This window comes from Bos indicus, chromosome 12 (assembly GCF_029378745.1).
Source record: "Bos indicus isolate NIAB-ARS_2022 breed Sahiwal x Tharparkar chromosome 12, NIAB-ARS_B.indTharparkar_mat_pri_1.0, whole genome shotgun sequence".
NCBI classification, from domain to species: domain Eukaryota; kingdom Metazoa; phylum Chordata; class Mammalia; order Artiodactyla; family Bovidae; genus Bos; species Bos indicus.
In genome coordinates this window covers 73,072,460-73,093,090 of record NC_091771.1, presented here as the reverse complement: position 1 = coordinate 73,093,090, position 20,631 = coordinate 73,072,460, and the positions used below count along the sequence as shown (strand labels likewise).

Genomic DNA, 20,631 nt, shown 5'->3' with positions numbered 1-20,631 from the left:
CTTCTCTTAGGTCCATATGGTTTCTGTCCTCTGTTGTGTCCATCTTTGCATGAAATTTTCTTGGTATCTCTAATTTTCTTGAAGAAATCTCTAATCTTTGCCATTCTATTGTTTTCCTCTCTTTCATTGCCTTGATCTACAAGGAAGGCTTTCTTATCTCTCCTTGCTGTTCTTTGGAACTCTGCATTCAGATGGGTATATCTTTCCTTTTCTCCTTTGACTTTAGCTTCTCTTCTTTACTCAGCTATTTGTAAGGCCTCCTCAGACAACCATTTTTCCTTTTTGCATTTCTTTTTCTTGGGGATGGTCTTGATCCCTGCCTGCTGTACAATGTCACAAACCTCTGTCCATATTTCTTCAGGCACTTTGCCTATCAGATATAATCCCTTGAATCTATTTGTTACTTCCACTGTATAATCATAAGGGATTTAAGTTGTACCTAAATCGTCTAGTGGTTTTCCCATCCTTCTTCAATTTAAGTCTGAATTTTGCAATAAGGAGTTCATTATAGGTACTCAGCAAATAATACGGAGAAGGCAATGGCACCCCACTCCAGTATTCTTGCCTGGAAAATCCCATGGATGGAGGAGCCTGGTAGGCTGCAGTCCATGAGGTCACTAAGAGTCGGACAACTGAGCAACTTCACTTTCACTTTTCACTTTCATGCATTGGAGAAGGAAATGGCAACCCACTCCAGTGTTCTTGCCTGGAGAATCCCAGTGATGGAGGAGCCATCTATGGGGTCACACAGAGTCAGACATGACTGAAGCAACTTAGCAGCAGCAGTAGCAAATAATAATTAATTTGACCAGGTCACATGTGATAAATGCTTTCCTAAGATAAGATCATCCCCTCTCCCCTTCCAGGGGAACAGAACCCGGGACCCTGCATCTGGGCTGGAGCTGCCCAGAACTCCCAAGAGCACATCCTTCCCTGGGTTTTCCACTTCCCCAATGGCTGGCACTGTGAGCCAAAACCCCCGTGTGGAGGAGCTCCAGCTTCACCATGAATTCATTCACCCTTCATGCTAGTTTCTGTCCTGGCTGTGGGGGTGGTTTTCTGGTTGAAGGGGGAGTCTTGGTACCTGGGATTGGCAGAGGGTGGAGAAAGGCATGTGCAGGGAAAACCAGAGTAGAAAGCCATGAGGTCAGTGACCTCCATGACCCTGAAGATCCCGGGTCAAGATCCCCAGAGGACAGTTCAACTGGGGACAGTGCCATCAGCCCCCTGTTCTGGCTGAGCCTACTGGAGGTCTACTGCAGACCCCCCTGGGTGGCTCGTGCTCTCTGTAGTCCCTTAGCACTGCCTTAGGGACACGGGTGGCCTGTGAGTGTGTGGGAGCAGGAGGGATGGAAGATACAGTTGCTGAGAGGGGGGTGTTTTAGGTGGAGAAGGTGGTGAGTTGTCATCATTCCATTGTATTGGGGGGTGAGGTGATAGCCCAGGTGGTTTTCAGGTGGAAGGTGTGGCTCTTAAGGTTGTTTTCTTCTGAAGAGCATGCAGGCAGCTGGGTAGGTGAAGTCCACCCCACACAACTGAAAAAACCAGAAAATCTGTCAATTCACTGGTAACTGGATGGCCCTGGCAGGTTGAAGTCTCATTAATGACACAGGTGGACTAGCCATTGTGCTAGAGACTGGGGACAGGTATATGAGGGAAAGTGCTACCTTTAAGAGGGCTCTGACAACCCAGATATTGCAGTGCCTTGTGGCAGGGTAATGTGTTGATTTCACAGTTTCCCAGCCCCAGCCATGCTTCCTGCTGGGGATCCAGGAAGGCCAGGCCTGGGGGCTGCATAAGGTGCAATTGGCAGAGCTCCGGCCCCTGTTTCAGGAGGCTGATTGTTGGGTGGTCATGGCAGAGAAGTGGGGAGTCGAGGACCTGGTAAATGTGGGGCTCATGCTCTGTAGTACTAGAAGTACTAGTGGCAGTAACAGAGGATCATACTCATAGTAGTGGTGGTGGCAGGGACTGCTGCTGCTGCTGCTGTCGCTTCAGTCGTGTCCGACTCTGTGCAACCCCATAGATGGCAGCCCACTAGGCTCCTCTGTCCCTTGGATTCTCCAGGCAAAAATACTGGAGTGGGTTGCCATTTCCTTGTCCAATGCATGAAAGTTAAAAGTGAAAGTGAAGTCGCTCAGTCATGCCCGACTCTTATCGACCCCATGGACTGCAGCCTACCACGCTTCTCCATCCATGGGATTTTCCAGCCAAGAGTACTGGAGTGGGGTGCCAGTGCCTTCTCCAGGTGGCAGGGGCAGCAGTACTATTAATAGTGTAGTTAATAGTGTAGTAGTACAATAGTAAGTACTCCAAAAACATTATGTAGCAAAAATGCTATAAGCACTTTGCATGTCATATCACCAAATCCTTTGGCTAATTCAATTAAGTCATAGATATTATGTTACTTCCATTTTAGAAGAGAGGACACTCTGTTCAAATAGTTACATAGTGTGTCTGCGGTCATATGAAGAGTCAAGGACAGACTGAGGTTCCCTCTCAGGTGCTCTGACTTATGAGCCCGATCATCTGGATGACTGGAAGTTTGTCCATGATCAGAAAGGCTCGTCTTGAGAGCTTTGTCTTCATGATCTCAGACACACATGTCCTGAACTTGGCCTAAGGATAAGAAATGGGATACAAGAACTCCCTGGGATGTCAGATTAGGGATCATAAATGAGGGTGGAGTCCAGGTTGGACCACATCCCCCCCAATACTGGAAGTGATGAGGACTCTGACACTAGCAGCAGTGTCATATTGAGTTCAGATGGACCAGGAGCCCTTTAGGAAGCCACCTTGCCCTCATTACTATTCCCAATGAATGAGTTTATGGCTGCCCTGGAGAGCTAACTCTAAATCCATCCATACTCTTAAGACATTGCTCCAGATGGGCTCCCTGGCATGGACCAGTGAGAAGATGTTGGGTCTTGGATGGTGACTATGTTGGGACTGATGATCTGGACAGAGGCTGAGTCCTCTATGTTGTTACTAAGTGCTCCTGGTTGCTTGCTGAGACCCAGTATGTCTGTGATTCTGGGGGTGCATTTGCTGAGCAAGAATGAGAACCCCAGGTCAGTTACTAGGGTGTGGAGCGGTTCTCCTGCATTCCAAATACACTTCCCCCCACAGAGGGTGTACCCCAGACCTAGGTCTTAGGGTGAGAGTTGGGTGGGACCAGACCATCCCTGGGTGAATAGCAGATAAATCAGCTCTGAAGTGCCAGGACTGGACTTTCTCTCAGGAGGGAGCTTGCTTGATCATGCTGTTTAAGCCAATGTCTAGGTGGTTTACAGTGTAAAACTAGGCAGTGGCCTTGATTCCCCAGGTAAGGATGCTGACTGGCATATGAAACTCCTTCTAACTTTGTGGTATTAGGGTTATAACTGGCAGAACTCTTCATTCTAATGCAGTGATATTCTAGAAGTTGAGGGCCATTAAAACTCATGGAGAAGTGAACCTTGAATTTTTTTTTTTTCCTGTCCACCAAAAGAAGCCTGAAATACAACATAAATACTCCTGTTTGCCTAATCTTAGCTATTGACAATCTACTGTTTGGAGAAGTTACAAAGAAATGATTTCTCATGACAAAGCTAGTAATGATTTAGCTTTTTTTTTCCTTGTCTTTTACATTTTAAAGATCTTTTTAGGTGCTGTTTTGAATTTGGGATGATTAAAGCTAGTTGCTAAGTTGGATGGAATGAATGTTAATAACTGATTTTATGAAGCAATGTCTCATTTTGTGATCTTCTGTCTATGCTGCTTGTTGGTCATTATATTTGAGACGGTAGAAGATCTAAACTCAGCCCAGGATTCTCTAAAATGCAAATGTGCTGCCTGCTAATTCACTTTAGTCATGTCTGACTCTTTGAGACTCTATGAACCTTAGCCCACCAGGCTCCTCTGGCCATGGGATTCTCTAGGCAAGAATAGCAGAGTGGGTTGCCATGCCCTCCTCCAGGGGATCTTCCCAACCCAGGAACTGAACCAGCAACTCTTACATCTCCTGCATTGGCAGGCGATTTCTTTATCACTAGGGCCAGCTGGGAAGCTTTAACATGCAAATACATTTTCTTTATGACTTCCAGCCCTCTTTTTAATTCCTCTGGTGCATAGAACACCTTGTAGATCATCCATGATTCCCAAGCAATGTGCTGTGACCACCCACAGTGCTGGTATTCCTAGCAGCACCAGAAGGAAGAGGCAGGCAATGTCAGTCCAAGGTGAGGCTTTTGGAGTTAGGATTTTGAAGTATGAAAATCTCTGTCCTATGAAAGAATGACTTATGATGCTCAGAAAAACAAATGGCAGGCTGATGTTGATGTGGAGGTCTTGAAAAACCAACAATAATTAAAACAGAACATCCAGCAAATCCCCAGCATGTCTGGCCCCTGAAAATATCTCCATGGGGACCCACAGACATCCCCAGGTCATCAGGGATTCCCTCTTAGAGATAAGTCTTCCATATGCTGTTGTGTAAGTAGGGTGATCTCAAAGAGCCGTTTGCCCAGTCCCCTCCCCTGAGAGGTGAGGAGTGGCGGGGGTTATGTCCTATTCTCCTGACTGTTAGAAATGGCCCAGCTTTGTCTCCTGTACATGAGCCACCTTGACTTTCTGCATTAAATTTAAAAAATATTGCTTAAAAGGAAAATCTTTTTTGAAAGTCAAGTTCCTGAAAGATTTCCAAACTTTTGGCATTTTGTCTTTTGAGAAGTCTGTGGAAGAAATGATGTTGAGGGTGGAGGTGTTTACTTTTGGTGACTTGGATTCTTGTTGAGTGTTTGATTTTCCTTAATAGGGGAGAAGGGAACCTTTAGGGGGTGACTAGAGGGAAGGGGTAGGTTGTGGGATGGAATGACTGTTTGGCAGGATGGGCAAGTGTTTCTTTAGTTTTGGGAAAGAAAATTGCTTTCCCTAAGTCTTACTCAGAAATTAAGCCTCAATGCCTCCCAACTCACTGGTTTGAGATTTGACTTTTGCCTTGGGAAAGAGATGATTTGTAATATTTCTTCCAAAGCAGCACCTGCAGCGTTTGTTAGATGGAGAACCATGGACGGCATTTTTTTTATTTTTTTAGTTTGGCTTCTGCCATGTTTAATTTTTGACTCCAAGGAACATCCCAGCTTCTAGAGGGTAGAGACGTAATAATACAGTATTCCCTGGAGCTGAGAGCCTAGGAACCTCCCCAGCCTGGTTTCCTTGTGATGTTCAACAAAAGCTGGGCTCCATTCTCTTAATCTCTGAACATGTACAGTTTAGGGTGGAAAAGATTGGATGTGTTTGTGCCAATGTCTTGGGCTTCCCATATAGCTCAGTTGGTAAAGAATCCACCTGCAATGCAGGAGACCCTGGTTTGATTCCTGGATAGGGAAGATCCTCTGGAGAATGGATAGGCTACCCACTCCAGTATTCTTAGTCTTTCCTTGTGGCTCAGCTGGTAAAGAATCCGCCTGCAATGTGGGAGACCTGGGTTCGATCCCTAGGTTGAGAAGATCCCCCAGAGAAGGGAAAGGCTACTCACTCCAGTATTCTGGCCTGGAGGATTCCATGGACTGTATAGTTCATGGGGTCACAAAGAGTTGGACACGACTGAGCAACTTTCATAAGAAGATCTTGTGCCAATGTTTCAGTTCAAAAATGCTCTTAAAGCAGAAGGTGATGGCAAGAGCATGTTTCCTGTACATAAACCATCTTTATTTTCTGTTGGGCTGGGATGATGAGAGAATGGGAACAAGGGCCAGCTGTGAGCAGGGCTTGTTCATAGAGAATTTCTCACCCTTCTCTGCCACCTTTTTCTTTGTTCATCTTAGGCAAAGAGTCACTTGGCATCTTGCCAAATGTATTCTAAGGCAGTAGTTGTGATACTTATTGAGTATTCACAATGTATTAAGCACAGTGTGCTAAGGCTTTATTGTCTTTCAACATAAAATTCTTGCCTAAGATTAAAACTGCTTGTCTTATAGAAGATAGTGAATCTGTACACTTTTCTTTTAGATGAGCCATGGATGTAGCATTTTGTTAAAATGCTTTTCAACAAGCAAAAATAAAATTTAAGCTTGTGTTAAGAAAAATAGGTATGACTTGAATTTCTAATGGAGACTTTTTTCTTTCAGGAAGGCACCATGGTACTTCTGCCCTTACTTTTGGGGAAAATGATTAGTTACTTTGAAAACCCCAAAGGTTCTAATGCTTTGCATGATGCATACATCTGCGCTGCAGTGCTGAGTGCCTGTGTGCTCCTGTGGGCCATTCTGCACCACTTGAACTTCAATCATCTTCAGCGCGTGGGGATGAGGCTTAGAGTGGCCACCTCCCATATGATCTACCACAGGGTAAGTGTCACTTGGTACTGCACTGCATACCTCTGCTAAAGCGTCAGAAGCGTTTTGTAACTGGCATCATTGATGCTTTACTAGAGAAGCTTGCTATTTGCATCAAGTCAAGTTTGTTGTCATTTAAGCAAACTTTACTAATATATAACTAAAAGTTTTTGAGAGCAAGTCAAGGCCACCTTTGATAAATTTAATCTACAGGCTGTTGCATAATACCCACTAAATTTATAATGAAATCTAATTAAAAAATAAGTATGAAAAGTATCTAGTTGATTTTCAGTGTTTTCCCTGCCTAAATCTCAGTGGTATTTATGGAAATTTTGTTATTATTGTAAATTTCATTTACATCAAATTTATGTTTAAAAATGAGGTTTAGTGATTGGATCTCTAAAATTAAATATAGGAAACAAGAATGTATTTGAGAAAGTTTATGATTGTATTTTTGAATTACCCATTTAATTAAATTCAATATAATTGTTTTAACTAAAAATATATATGGGCTCCCCTGGTGGCTCAAATGGTAAAGAGTCTGCCCACAGTGCAGCAGACCCGGGTTGAATCACTGAATTAGGAAGATCCCCTGGAGAAGGATATGGCAAGCCACTCCAATATTCTTACCTGGAAAATCCCATAGACGGAGGAGTTTGGTGGGCTACAGTCCATGGAGTCACAAAGAGTTGGACACGACTAAGTGACTAAAACTTTCACTTTCAAATATATATATATATAAATGGAATCTATGCCAAAAACAGATTCACTGTGTTCTACAGTTAAGGTTACTTTTAATGGTATTAGGAAAAATAGTTGTATGTTCAGGACAAAGCTTGAAATTTTCCACTGGTTTTAGTAATTTTGGAGAGCATTTGTTGCTGTTCATTCAAGTTACTGTCTTAAAACAATATTTCCTTTTTTTCTGTAATAAAGATTACAGGAGTTTTTTTTTTTGTTTGTTTGTTTTTGTTTTTTCCTGCACTGAATGGAGTGTGGGATCTGTTCACCAATCAGGGACTGAACACAGGTCCAAGGCAGTAAAAGCACTGAGTCATAACCACTGAACCACCAGGGCCTTCCCTGCATTATAGCACTTCTCATAAGACCTACATTGATGTGTTCAGTGACTTTACATTGAGAAATGCCATAGCATTATTCCACAGTTTACTCTGATCTTAACTGATATAAAAGGAGTAAGGATTTCAGATGTCTTTACAAAGGAATTGACACAAATACACTGCCAGTAATTAAAGGGCCCTTTATAAACTTGATCCTGGATACCTCTTTACCTTGGGCTATTTGCTTTAAAATAAATCCTTATTTAACTGTGTCATATACTTGAAATTAGATCTTTAAGTGTTTTGTTCCACACACACAAAAAAACATGTGGTAATGGATATGTTAATTGGTTTTACTGCAGTAATTTCCCAATGTATATTTATATCAAAACATCATGTTGTACACCATAAACATATATAGTTTTTATTTTAAAAAGTCCTCATTGAAAAGTAAAAACAAAACATTTAAATTGAAATTATCACCACTTTTACTTGGTTGCTCCTTCCCTAGAGCTTCTGTTTCTTGGGAGTACTTGTCCTGGAAAAATTCAGTATGACGTCTCCTCATCTTCCCTTGAGCAAAGTGTTGTTAACCTCAGGGCTGTGTGAACTCGGAGCCCTGGCATCTCACTGTCTGTGCTTAACTACAGCATCTAAGCCAGTTTCTTCCTGGGTAATGTGGAAAGGGCAACAGTGACTGTACACTCTAGTCAGAGGTCTGGTTTGTCATTCATCTTCATCTTTTTTATTCTGTGGCATCAACTATTAGGAGACAAATACCCAGATTTCCCCATAAATTAGCTAGATGTTTATCTTTCTGGATCATGCTTAATGCCCATAAAGAGGAAATTTCATCAACACAGCACAGTGAAAACCTTAAGTTAGGCTTGAGGTAATGGTTCAGTCAAAGCTGGGTCTTTACCATTGTTCACCTGTTTTTCTTCCTCTTTCCACTGACACTTTGGAAAGCTGCTTTTGGAAAATCCAATCTGTCTTGGCACATACGCATGTGTGAATGTAAACATCTCTCAAGGTGTTTATTTGCCAGCTTGATTATTCTTGAAAAGATTGTCCCTGTATCAAATCAAGAATTATTGGGATTAAAACTATGGACATAACCTGAAGTAGTTCCAGAACATGAGAAAGACACATTTCTTCATGCGTAGCCTTGCATCTAGAGTCCTGCTGGGGTACAGAAATAAGACACTTCTTCTTTGCAGGTTATGGGCGGGCTGATTCCTTAGGGCAAAGCTAGTGCTGCCAAGTGGCTCTGAAAGACCCCTCTGAATGTTTGTGGTTCATGTTCAGGCCCCATCTCCTGATCCCTGGTCCTGGGTAGGAATCAGATTAAGATGTTAAAAATGAATGACTGCTCAGCTCATAGTTGTAGTTTATCTACACTGTGGAATCCGGGCTTGGGCACGTCTCAAGAAGATCTCTAAGGCTGCACATCTGCTGGTCCTAAAATGGCCCATTCAGCATTTTCATGCTCTTTTCAGCTGAATTTTGATCTTGTGGGAGGGATCATATGTAAAATGACTTGTTATTTATTTACATTTCCACAGCTTCGATAAAATTACTTTTGATCATTGATTTTTAAAAACTATGATAAAATATATACAACATAAAATTTACCATTTAACTCATTTAAAGTGCACTATTTAGTGACATTAGGTACATTCACCTGGTTGTGGATACATCACCATTATTCATCTCCAGAACTTTTCATCTTCCCAAACGAACTTCTGCAACCATTAAACACTAACTCCCCAGGCTACTCCCCCTTACAACCATCACCATTCTACTTCTCTCTCTGAGTTTGACTATTCTGGATGCCTCATATAAGTGGAATCATACAATGTTTATCATCTATTTTACATATGGTAATACACATGTTTCAGTGCTATTCTCTCAAAACATCCTACTCTCGCCTTCTCCCACATAGTCCAAAAGTCTGTTCTTTACATCTGTGTCTCTTTTGCTGTCTTGCATATAGGATCATCATTACCATCTTTCTAAATTCCATATATATGTGTTAATATGCTGTATTGGTGTTTCTCTTTCCAATTTACCTCACTCTGTATAATAGGCTCAAGTTTCATCCACTTCATTAGAACTGACTCAAATGCATTCCTTTTTATAGCTGAGTAATATTCCATTGTGTATGTGTACCACAGCCTTCTTATCCATTTGTCTGCCGATGGACATCTAGGTTGTTTCCACGTCCTACATGTTCTGAACAGTCCTGCGATGAACATTGGGCACTCTTGCAATTCTGGTTTCCTCGGTGTGTATGTCCAGCAGTGGGATTGCTGGGTCATATGTCTAGTCAAGGCTATGGTTTTTCCAGTGGTCATGTATGGATGTGAGAGTTGGACTGTGACGAAAGCTGAGCACTGAAGAAGAATTGATGCTTTTGAACTGTGGTGTTGGAGAAGACTCTTGAGAGTCCCTTGGACTGCAAGGAGATCCAACCAGTCCATCCTGAAGGAGATCAGCCCTAGGATTTCTTTGGAGGGAATGATGCTGAAGCTGAAACTCCAGTACTTTGGCCACCTGATGCGAAGAGTTGACTCATTGGAAAAGACTCTGATGCTGGGAGGGATTGGGGGCAGGAGGAGAAGGGGATGACAGAGGATGAGATGGCTGGATGGCATCACTGACTCGATGGACGTGAGTTTGGGTGAACTGCAGGGGTTGGTGATGGACAGGGAGGCCTGGCATGCTGTGATTCATGGGGTCGCAAAGAGTCGGACACGACTGAGCAACTGAACTGAACTGAACTGCACTGATGACAGTTCTATTTCCAGTTTTTTAAGGAATCTCCACACCTCACTGTGGTTTTGATTTGTATTTCTATAATAATGAATGATGATGAGCATATTTTCTTTTCATGTGTTTATTAGACATATGTATGTCTTCTTTGGAGAAATGTCTGTTTAGTTCTTTGGCCCACTTTTTGATTGATTTGTTCATTTTTCTGATATTAAGCTGCATGAGCTGCTTGTGTATTTGGGAGATTAATTCTGTCAGTCGTTTCATTTGCTGTTATTTTCTCCCATTCTGATGGCTGCCTTTTCACCTTGCTTATAGTTTCCTTTATTGTGCCAAAGCTTTTAAGTTTAATTAGGTCCTATTTGCTTATTTTCATTAATCTTGGAGGTGGCTGATAGAGGATCTTGCTGTGATTTATGTCAGAGTGTTCTGCATATATTTTCCTCTAAGAGTTTTATAGTTTCTGGCCTTACATTTAGATCTTTAATTCATTTTGAGTTTATTTTTGTGTATGGTGTTAGATAGTGTTCTAGTTTCATTCTTTTACACATGGTTGACCAGTTTTCCCAGAACCACTTGTTAAAAAGATTGTCTTTTCTCTACTGTATACTTTGCCTCCTTTGTCAAAGATAAGGTGTCTGTGGGTGTGTGGATTTATCTCTAGGCTTTCTATTTTGTTTCATTGCTATATATTTCTGTTTTGTGTGTGTGTGTGTGTGTGTGTGTGTGTGCGTGTGCCAGTACCATACTCTCTTGATGACTGTAGCTTTGTAGTATAGTCTGAAGCCAGAAAGGTGGATTCCTGCAGTTCCATTCTTCTTTCTCATTATTGCTTTGTCTACTTGAGGTTTTTTGTGTTTCCATACAAATTGTGAAATTATTTGTTATAGTTCTGTGAAAAATAACATTGGTAGCTTGATAGGGATTGCATTGAATCTATAGATTGCTTTGGGTAATATACTCATTTTCAATATACTGATTTTTCCAATTCATGAACATGGTGTATTTCTCCATCTATTTGTGGTATCTTTGATTACTTTCATCATTGTGTTGTATTTTTCTATATATACATCTTTTGTTTCTTTAGGTAAAGTTATCCCTAAGTATTTTATTCTTTTCGTTGCAATGGTAAATGGTATTGTTTCCTTAATTTCTCTTTCTATTTTTTCATTGTTAGTGTATAGGAATGCAAGGGATTTCTATGTATTAATTTTATATCCTTCAACTTTGCTATATTCATTGATTAGTTCTAGTAATTTTCTTGTGATGTCTTTAGGGTTTTCTATGTAGAGGATCATGTCATCTACAAACAGTGAGAGTTTTACTTTTTCTCTTCCAATTAGGATTCTTTTCTTTCTTTTTCTTCTCTGACTGCTGTGGCTAGGACTTCCAGAACTATGTTGCATAGTAGTGGTGAAAGTGGGCACCCTTGCCTTGTTCCTGATTTTAGAGGAATTGTTTTCATTTTTTTGCCATTGAGGATAATGTTTGCTGTGAATCTATTGAATATGGCTTTTATTATGTTGAAGTATGTTCCTTCTATGCCTGCTTTCTGGAGAGTTTTTATCATAAATGGGTGTTGAATTTTGTCAAAAGCTTTTTCTGTATCTATTGATATAATCATATGATTTTTAACTATCAATTTGTTAATATGGTGTATCACATTGATTGATTTGCAAATATTGGAGAATACTTGCATCCCTGGAATAAAGCCCACTTGGTCATGATGTATGATCTTTTTAATATGTTGTTAAATTCCGTTTGCTAGAATTTTCGTGAGGTTTTTTGCATCTCTGTTCATCAGTGATATTGGCCTATGTTTGTGGCATCTTTGTCTGGCTTTGGTATCAGTGTGATGGTGGCCTCATAAAATGATCTCGGGAGTTTGCCTTCCTCTGCAATTTTCTGGAAGAGTTTGAGTAGGTTAGGTGTTGGCACTTCTATAAATTTTTAGTAGAATTCATCTGTGAAGCCATCTGGTCCTTGGCTTTTGTTTGTTCAAAGATTTTTTTTTATTACACTTTTGATTTCCATGTTTGTGATGGGTATATTAAGATTTTCTATTTCTTCCTGGCTCAGTTTTGGAAGGTTATACTTTTCTAAGTATTTGTCCATTTCTTCCAAGTTGTCCATTTTATTGGCATATAGTTGCTTATAGTGGTTTCTTATGATCTTTTGTATTTCTGTGTTGTCTATTGTGATTTCTCCATTTTAATTTCTAATTTTATATTGATTGGATTATCCTTTTTTTCCTTGATGAGTCTGGCTAACATTTTGTCTATTTTATTTATCTTCTCAAAGATCCAGCTTTTAGTTTTCTTGATCTTTGCTATAGTCTGCTTCATGTCTTTTTCATTTCTTTCTGCTCTGATTATTATGATTTCTTTCCTTCTATTAACTTTGGGTTTTTTTTTTTGTTGTTGTTGTTCTTCTTTGTCTAGTTGCTTTAGGTGTAAAGTTAGGTTGTTTAAGTTTCTCTTGTTTCTTGAGGTAGGCTTGTATTGCTATGAACCTTCCTCTTAGCAATGATTTGACTGAATCCCATAGGTTTGAGGTTGTTATGTTTTAATTTTTATTTGTTTCTATGCATATTTTGAAGAAAGGTAATGCCAAAGAATGCTCAAACTACCACACAATTCCACTCATCTCACACATTAGTAAAGTAATGCTCAAAATTCTCCAAGCCAGGCTTCAGCAATACGTGAACCATGAACTTCCATATGTTCAAGCTGGTTTTAGAAAAGGCAGAGGAACCAGAGATCAAATTGCCAACATCTGCTGGATCATCAAAAAAGCAAGAGAGTTCCAGAAAAACATCTATTTCTACTTTATTGACTATGCCAAAGCCTTTGACTGTGGATCACAATAAACTGTGGAAAATTCTGAAAGAGATGGGAATACCAGACCACCTGACCTGCCTCTTGAGAAACCTATATGCAGGTCAGGAAACAATAGTTAGAACTGGACATGGAACAACAGACTGGTTCCAAATATGAAAAAGAGTATGTCAAGGCTGTATATTGTCACCCTCCTTATTTAACTTCTATGCAGAGTACATCATGAGAAATGCTGGGCTGGAAGAAGCACAAGCTGGAATCAAGATTGCTGGGAGAAATATCAATAACCTCAGATATGCAGATGACACCACCCTTATGGCAGAAAGTGAAGAGGAACTAAAAAGCCTCTTGATGAAAGGGAAAGAGGAGAGTGAAAATGTTGGTTTAAACTTCAGCATTCTGAAAATGAAGATCATGGCATCTGATCCCATCACTTCATGGGAAATAGATGGGGAAACAGTGGAGACAGTGTCAAACTATTTTTTGGTGCACTGAAGATGGTGACTGCAGCCATAAAATTAAAAAACACTTACGCCTTGGAAGAAAAGTTATGACCAACCTAGAGAGCATATTCAAAAGCAGAGATATTACTTTGCCAACAAAGGTTCGTCTAGTCAAGGCTGTGGTTTTTCCAGTGGTCATGTATGGATGTGAGAGTTGGACTGTGAAGAAAGCTGAGTGCCAAAGAATTGATGCTTTTGAATTGTGGTGCTGGAGAAGATTCTTGAGAGTCCCTTGGACTGCATGGAGATCGAACCAGTCCATTCTGGAGGAGATTGGTCCTGGGTGTTCTTTGGAAGGACTGATGCTAAAGCTGAAACTCCAGTACTTTGGCCACCTCATGTGAAGAGTTGACTCATTGGAAAAGACCCTGATGCTGGGAGGGACTGGGGGCAGGAGGAGAAGGGGACGACAGAGGATGAGATGGCTGGATGCCATCACCAACTCGATGGACATGAGTCTGAGTGAAATCTGGGAGTTGGTGATGGACAGGGAGGTCTGGCATGCTGCAATGCCTAGGGTCACAAAGCATCGTACATGACTGAGCAACTGAACTGAACTGAACTGATGCATATTTTGATTTCCTTTTTTATTTCCTCCATGATTTGTTGGCTATTCAGAAGCATGTTGTTTAGCCTCCATATGTATTTTTTATAGTTTTCTTTTTTTCCCGTAGAGTTGATATCTAATCTTACCACATTGTGATCAGAAAAGATGTTTGAAATGATTTCAATTTTTTTTTCCACTTATCAAAGCTAGATTTGTGTCCTAGGATGTGATCTATCCTGGAGAATGTTCCATGTGCACTTCAGAAAAAGGTGAAATCCATTGTTTTGTGGTGAAATGCACTGTAGATACCAATTAGGTTTAACTGGCCCATTGTATCATTGAAAAACTTGTGTTTCCTTGCTAATTTTTTTTGGTTCATGTATCATAGGTGTGAATGGAGTTTTAAAGCCCCCCACAATTAATTGTTTTAATTTTCGCTTTCATGCTTGTTAGCATTTGCCTTACATATTGAGGTGCTCCTATGTTGGATTCATATATATTAGTAATTGTTATATCTTCTTCTTGGATTGATCCCTTGATCATTATGTAGTGTTCTTTGTCTCTTAATACAGTCTTTATTTATTTTATCTGATATGAGTATTGCTATTCCTGCTTTCTTTTGGTCTCTATTTGCATGAAACATCTTTTTCCAGCCCCTCACTTTGTCTGTAATGGTCCCTAGATTTGAGATAGGTCTCTTGTAGACAGCATATATATGGATTTTGTGTTTGTATCCATTTGGCCAGTCTTTGTCTTTTGGTTGGAGCATTTAACCCATTTACGTTTAAGGTAATTATTGATAAGTAGGATACGATTACCGTTTACTTTGTTTTTTGGGGGGTTCTTTTGTAAACCTTTTCTGTGTTTCCTGTCTAGAAAAGCTCCTTTAGCATTTGTTGAAGAGCTGATTTGGTGGTGCTGAATTCTCTCAGCTTTTGCTTATCTGTAAAGCTTTTGATTTCTCCTTCATAACTGAATAAGATCTTTGCTGGGTAGAGTAATCTTGGTTGTGGGTTTTTCTCTTTCATCACTTTAAGTATGTCCTGCCTTTCCCTTCTGGCCTGAAGAGTTTCTATTGAAAGATCAGCTGTTACTCTTATGGAGATCTTCTTGTCTGTAATTTGTTTCTTTTCCCTTACTGATTTTAATATTTGCTCTTTTTGTTTAATTTTTGTTAGATTGATTAATATGTGTCTTGGGTTGTTTCATCTTTGGTATATCCTATTGGGGCTCTCTGGATTTCTTGGACTTGGGTGGCTATTTCCTTCCCCATTTTTCAACTATTATCTCCTCAAGTATGTTCTCATGCCCTTTCTTTTCATCTTCTTCTCTGGGACTCCTATGATTCAAATATTGGGGCATTTAACATCATCCCAGAGTTCTCTGAGGTTGTCCTCATTTCTTTTTATTATTTTTTTCTTTTTTCCTCTATGCTTAATTTATTACACCATTCTATCTTCTAGTTATTCTACTGTTATTCTACTCAGTTATTCTACTGTTAGTTCCCTCCAGAGTGTTTTTAATCTCAGTTATTTCATTGTTCATTATTGATTTACTCTTCTTTATTTCTTCTAGGTTCTTGTTAAACATTTGTTGCATCATCTCAGTCTTTATCTCTAGTCTGTGTCTGTAACTCCATTTTTATTTTCAAGATTTTGGATCATCTTTACTATCATTATTCTTAATTCTTTTTCAGGTAGACTCCCTATCTCCTCCTCTTTTGTTTCATTTGGTAGGTTTTTATCATGTTCCTTACCCTGCTGAATATTTCTCTTCCTTTTCATCTTGTTTAGATTGCTTTGTTTGAGGTGCCCTTCCTGCAGACTGGAAGTTCATGGTTCCTCTTAATTGTGGCATCTGCTCCCTGAGGGTGGGGTTAGACCAGTGGCTTGTCAAGGTTTCCTCATTGTGGGAACTTGTGTCTGTGTTCTGGTAGGTGGAGCTGGATCTCTTCTCTCTGTAATGCAATGAAGTATCCAGTAGTGAGTTTTGGGGTGTCTTATGGTTTGTTATGGCTTTGGGCAGCCTGTCTTTTAATGTTCAGTGTTGTGTTCCTGTTTTGCTGGAGAATTAGTGTGGTGTGTCTTGCACTGGAACTTGTTAGTTCTTGGGTGAAGCTTGGTTTCAGTGTAGGTATGGAGACTTTTGGGTGGGCTCTTGTCTATTAATGTTCCGTGGAGTCAGGAGTTCTCTGATGTTCTAAAGTTTGGGAGTTCAGTCTTCTGCCTCTGGGTTTTGGTTCTCCTCTTACAGTAGTCTCAAGACTCCGTTCACAGAGATTGGGCTGCCTTTCTGGGTACCTGATATCCTCCACCAGCATTTAGAAGTTGTTTTGTGGTGAATTCAAATGATCTTTTGATGAATTTGTAGGGGAAAAAGTGGTCTCCCCATCTTATTCCTCCACCATCTTGGGAATCCCCCCTCTCACCCCGACTGGCATTAAGAACACAGTTTCCTCACAGGAACATGTATGGAACATTATCCTCATTCATTTCAAAATGTGGAAACTAACACCAAGGTCTTTCAATAACATCAACCACAGATTTAATGACTGATTCCAGATTTATAATCTACATCCCCAATTTTCTTTCCTGAAGGCATCCTCATCATTCTCATATAATTGGCTCAGAATTACTTAGTTTAATCCTAAATCAGTGGAGTGGGTAGCCATTCCCTTCTCCAGGGGATCTTCCCAACTCAGGGATCAAACCTGGTGCTGCTGCACTGCAGACAGATTTTTACCATTAAGCCACTAGGAAAGTCCTTTTATTCTTCAGGTGGGTCCGAGATCCTTGAGAAACAGGGTGGAGGATTTTGCTTCTACCTCTTGTTTCTCCATTTTCTGGTCTTATTGGGGAGGGCAGTTGCTGCCATATTGAAGAGACATTTAACAATGAATCACGTCCCTAGAGCCCAGCTGTCAGGAGTCATCCTACTTGTCCTGATGTACAATCCCATGAAAACCCACTCTGTTTTGTTATGTACTAAAAGTGACCACACAATTGCACTCATCTCACATGCTAGCAAAGTAGTGCTCGAAATTCTCCAAGCCAGGCTTCAACAGTATGTGAACTGTGAACTTCCAGATGTTCAAGCTGGTTTTAGAAAGGGCAGAGGAACCAGAGATCAAATTGCCAACATCCTTTGGATCACTGGAAAAGAAAGAGAGTTCTAGGAAAACATCTATTTCTGCTTTATTGACTATGCCAAAGCCTTTGACTGTATGGATCACAATCAACTGTTGAAAATTCTGAAAGAGATGGAAATACCAGACCACCTGACCCACCTCTTGAGAAATCTGTATGCAGGCTAAGAAGCAACAGTTAGAACTGGACATGGAACAACAGACTGGTTCCAAATCAGGAAAGGAATACGTTAAGGCTGTATATTGTCACCCTGCTTATTTACCTTATATGCAGAGTACATCATGAGAAATGCTGGACTGGATGAAGCATAAGCTGGAATCAAGACTGCTGTGAGAAATATCAATAACCTGAGACATGCAGGTGACACCACCCTTATGGCAAAAAGCAAAGAAGAACTAAAGAGCCTGTTGATGAAATTGAAAGAGGAGCGTGAAAAAGTTGGCTTAAATAAAACTCAGCATTCAGAAAACTAAGATCATGTCATCTGCTCCCATCACTTCATTGCAAATAGATGGGGAAACCATGAAAGACTTCATTTTGGGGGGCTCTAAAATCACTGCAGATGGTGACTGTGGCCATGAAATTAAAAGACACTTGCTGCTTGGAAGAAAAGTTATGACCAACCTAGACAGCTTATTAAAAAGCAGAGACATTACTTTGCCAACAAAGGTCCATCTAATCAAAGCTATGGATTTTCCAGTAGTCATGTATGGATGTGAGAGTTGGAGTATAAAGAAAGCTGAGCACTGAAGAACTGATGTTTTTGAACTGTGGTGTTGGATAAGACTCTTGAGAGTCCCTTGGGCAGCAAGGAGATGCAGCCAGTCCATCCCAAGGGAAATTGGTCTTGAACATTCATTGGAAGGACTGATACTGAAGCTGAACCTCCAATATTCTGGCCACCTGATGTGAAGAACATTCATTTGAAAAGCCCCTGATGCTGGGAAGGATTGAAGGCAGGAGGAAAAGGGGACAACAGAGGATGAGATGTTTGGATGGCCTCACCGACTCAATGGACATGAGTTTGAGTAAACTCTAGGAGTTGGTGAAGGACAGGGAGACCTGGTGTGCTGCAGTACATGGAGTCGCAAAGAGTTGGACATGACTGAGTAATTGAACAGAAAAGTGACTTGTTATTACCACAGGAATCCAGCTCAGTATCTTTTCTCGTTTCAGGCATTTCACCTGAGTAACTTGGCCTTGAGGAAAACCACCACAGGTCAGATAGTCAACCTGCTGTCCAACGATGTGAAAAGATTTGATCAGGTAAGCTGCCCCTGAGGGATCTTCTTCCACTTCCAGTCCTTCTGACTGGGTTTAGCTTATGGTTGATGCAGGATACCTGTGTTTGCTGTTGACCAGGATTGGTTGAGTGTCTAAAACAAGGGTTCATTTTATCCAACTCTCATTTCCTCTGTGTGCAACTGAGATGTAATAATTTGTGTTGTCCTTAGACAATAATTTTTTTTCTGAGATAATCTATGGCATACTTCAGTAATAGGCAGCAGTCTTGCTCCCCAGCTTAATTCATGTCCCTAGGGGTCCTCAGCTGGAATCAAGATTTCCAGGAGAAATATCAATAACCTGAGATATGCAGATGACACCACCCTTATGGCAGAAAGTGAAGAGGAACTAAAAAGCCTCTTGATGAAGGTGAAAGAGGCAGGTGAAAAAGTTGGCTTAAAGCTCAACATTCAGAAAACGAAGATCATGGTATCTGGTCCCATCACTTCATGGGAAATAGATGGGGAAACAGTGGAAACAGTGTCAGACTTTATCTTTTGTGGCTCCAAAATCACTGCAGATGGTGACTATAGCCATGAAATTAAAAGACGCTTACTCCTTGGAAGAAAAGTTATGAACAACCTAGATATCATATTGAAAAGCAGAGACATTACTTTGCCAACAAAGGTCCGTCTAGTCAAGGCTATGGTTTTTCCAGTGGCCATGTATGGATGTGAGAGTTGAACTGTGAAGAAAGCTGAGCACCAAAGAATTGATGCCTTTGAACTGTGGTGTTGGAAAAGACTCTTGAGAGTCCCTTGGACTGCAAGGAGATCCAACCAGTCCATTCTGAAGGAGATCAGCCCTGGGATTTCTTTGGAAGGAATGATGCTAAAGCTTAAACTCCAGTACTTTGGCCACCTCATGTGAAGAGTTGACTCATTGGAAAAGACTCTGATGCTGGGAGGGATTGGGGGCAGGAGGATAAGGGGACTACCGAGGATGAGATGGTTGGATGGCATCACTGACTCGATGGACATGAGTCTGAGTGAACTGCGGGAGTTGGTGATGGACAGGGAGGCCTGGCGTGCTGCGATTCATGGGGTCTCAAAGAGTTGGACACGACTGAGCGATTGAACTGAACTGAACTGAGGGGTCCTCCTGGCATGGACCTTCTTGGCACATGGTGTTGGTGTTGCCACCTGAACTGTCTTCCTCCTCCTCTGGATGATGAAGGCCTGTGAGCAGGGATTGTTCTTTCCCCCACACCCTGTTCAGTGCCTTCTGTATAGGAAGCCTGCGAGGAATAATGCCAAGTGGGTGGTCCCCAGCCAGACATAACCTCTTCTCTGCTATCTCACCACACTCTTTTTATCCACTTAGTTTATGAGTAGATCATGTAACCCACGGTGTTGTAGCTGTTGCTCAGATCTGTATTGCACTAGACACTTCTCTTTCAATTATTCATTCATCAAACATGAAGTAAGATCCCCCTACCCACTTTCAGGGATGAATACTATTTCTTTCCTGGAGAAGCCACAGGCTGTCAGGAAGGTAAATACACAAGTAGTTACTGGAGAATGTGGTAGGTACCATAAAATAGGCTTTCCTAGGATGCTAGGGAGAGATGGGGGCTGAATTTTGGGACAGAGAGTTTGGGGAAGCCCTGAGCTCATATGTGGTGTAGACAAAATCAACATTTTCCTTCAGTGCTGCTGCTCTGGTTCTCCCTGGATGTCCCTGAAGCCAGCCCTGTGCTGCCCCAGAACAGCATCATCTGGGGTAGATGCTTGAGTTTCTGCTTCAGCAGGTTTAAAACCCACTGAGATCATTCCCGTTTAGGTTCCTGTTTATTGTTTCCAAGCATATTTTTTCTATAATGGGTCCTTACTGGTTTTGTTTTCATACCATCTTAAGAAGGCTTTGTCCTTCTCTTTTAAGGTAACAACGTTCTTGCACTACCTGTGGGTGGGGCCGCTACAGGCTATTGCAGTGACCGCCCTGCTCTATATGGAAATAGGAATATCATGTCTTGCTGGGATGGCAATTCTCATCATTCTTCTGGTTTTGCAAAGCTGCTTTGGGAAATTATTTTCATCACTCCGGTAAGAGAAACACTGATTTCAAAAATTGGTGATGTGTATTTAATTGGTAGCATCTGCAGTCTGCTTGATGCTTTTGTTCAAAAACAAGAAGTGCCTTCGTTTGTCTCTTTGTTGCA

At 41.0% G+C, this 20,631-nt stretch overlaps 1 protein-coding gene across 1 annotated transcript in view; it reads left to right on the top strand.

The window, feature by feature from the left end:
• The first annotated feature begins 6,117 nt into the window (after nucleotides 1-6,117).
• Nucleotides 6,118-20,631, top strand: part of LOC109567080 (ATP-binding cassette sub-family C member 4-like) — a 113,715-nt gene continuing 99,201 nt past the window's right edge. The window contains 3 exon segments of the mRNA XM_019971826.2: nucleotides 6,118-6,329; nucleotides 18,363-18,452; nucleotides 20,352-20,515. Coding sequence (XP_019827385.2) covers nucleotides 6,120-6,329; nucleotides 18,363-18,452; nucleotides 20,352-20,515 — 464 coding nt within the window. The 5' untranslated portion in view covers nucleotides 6,118-6,119.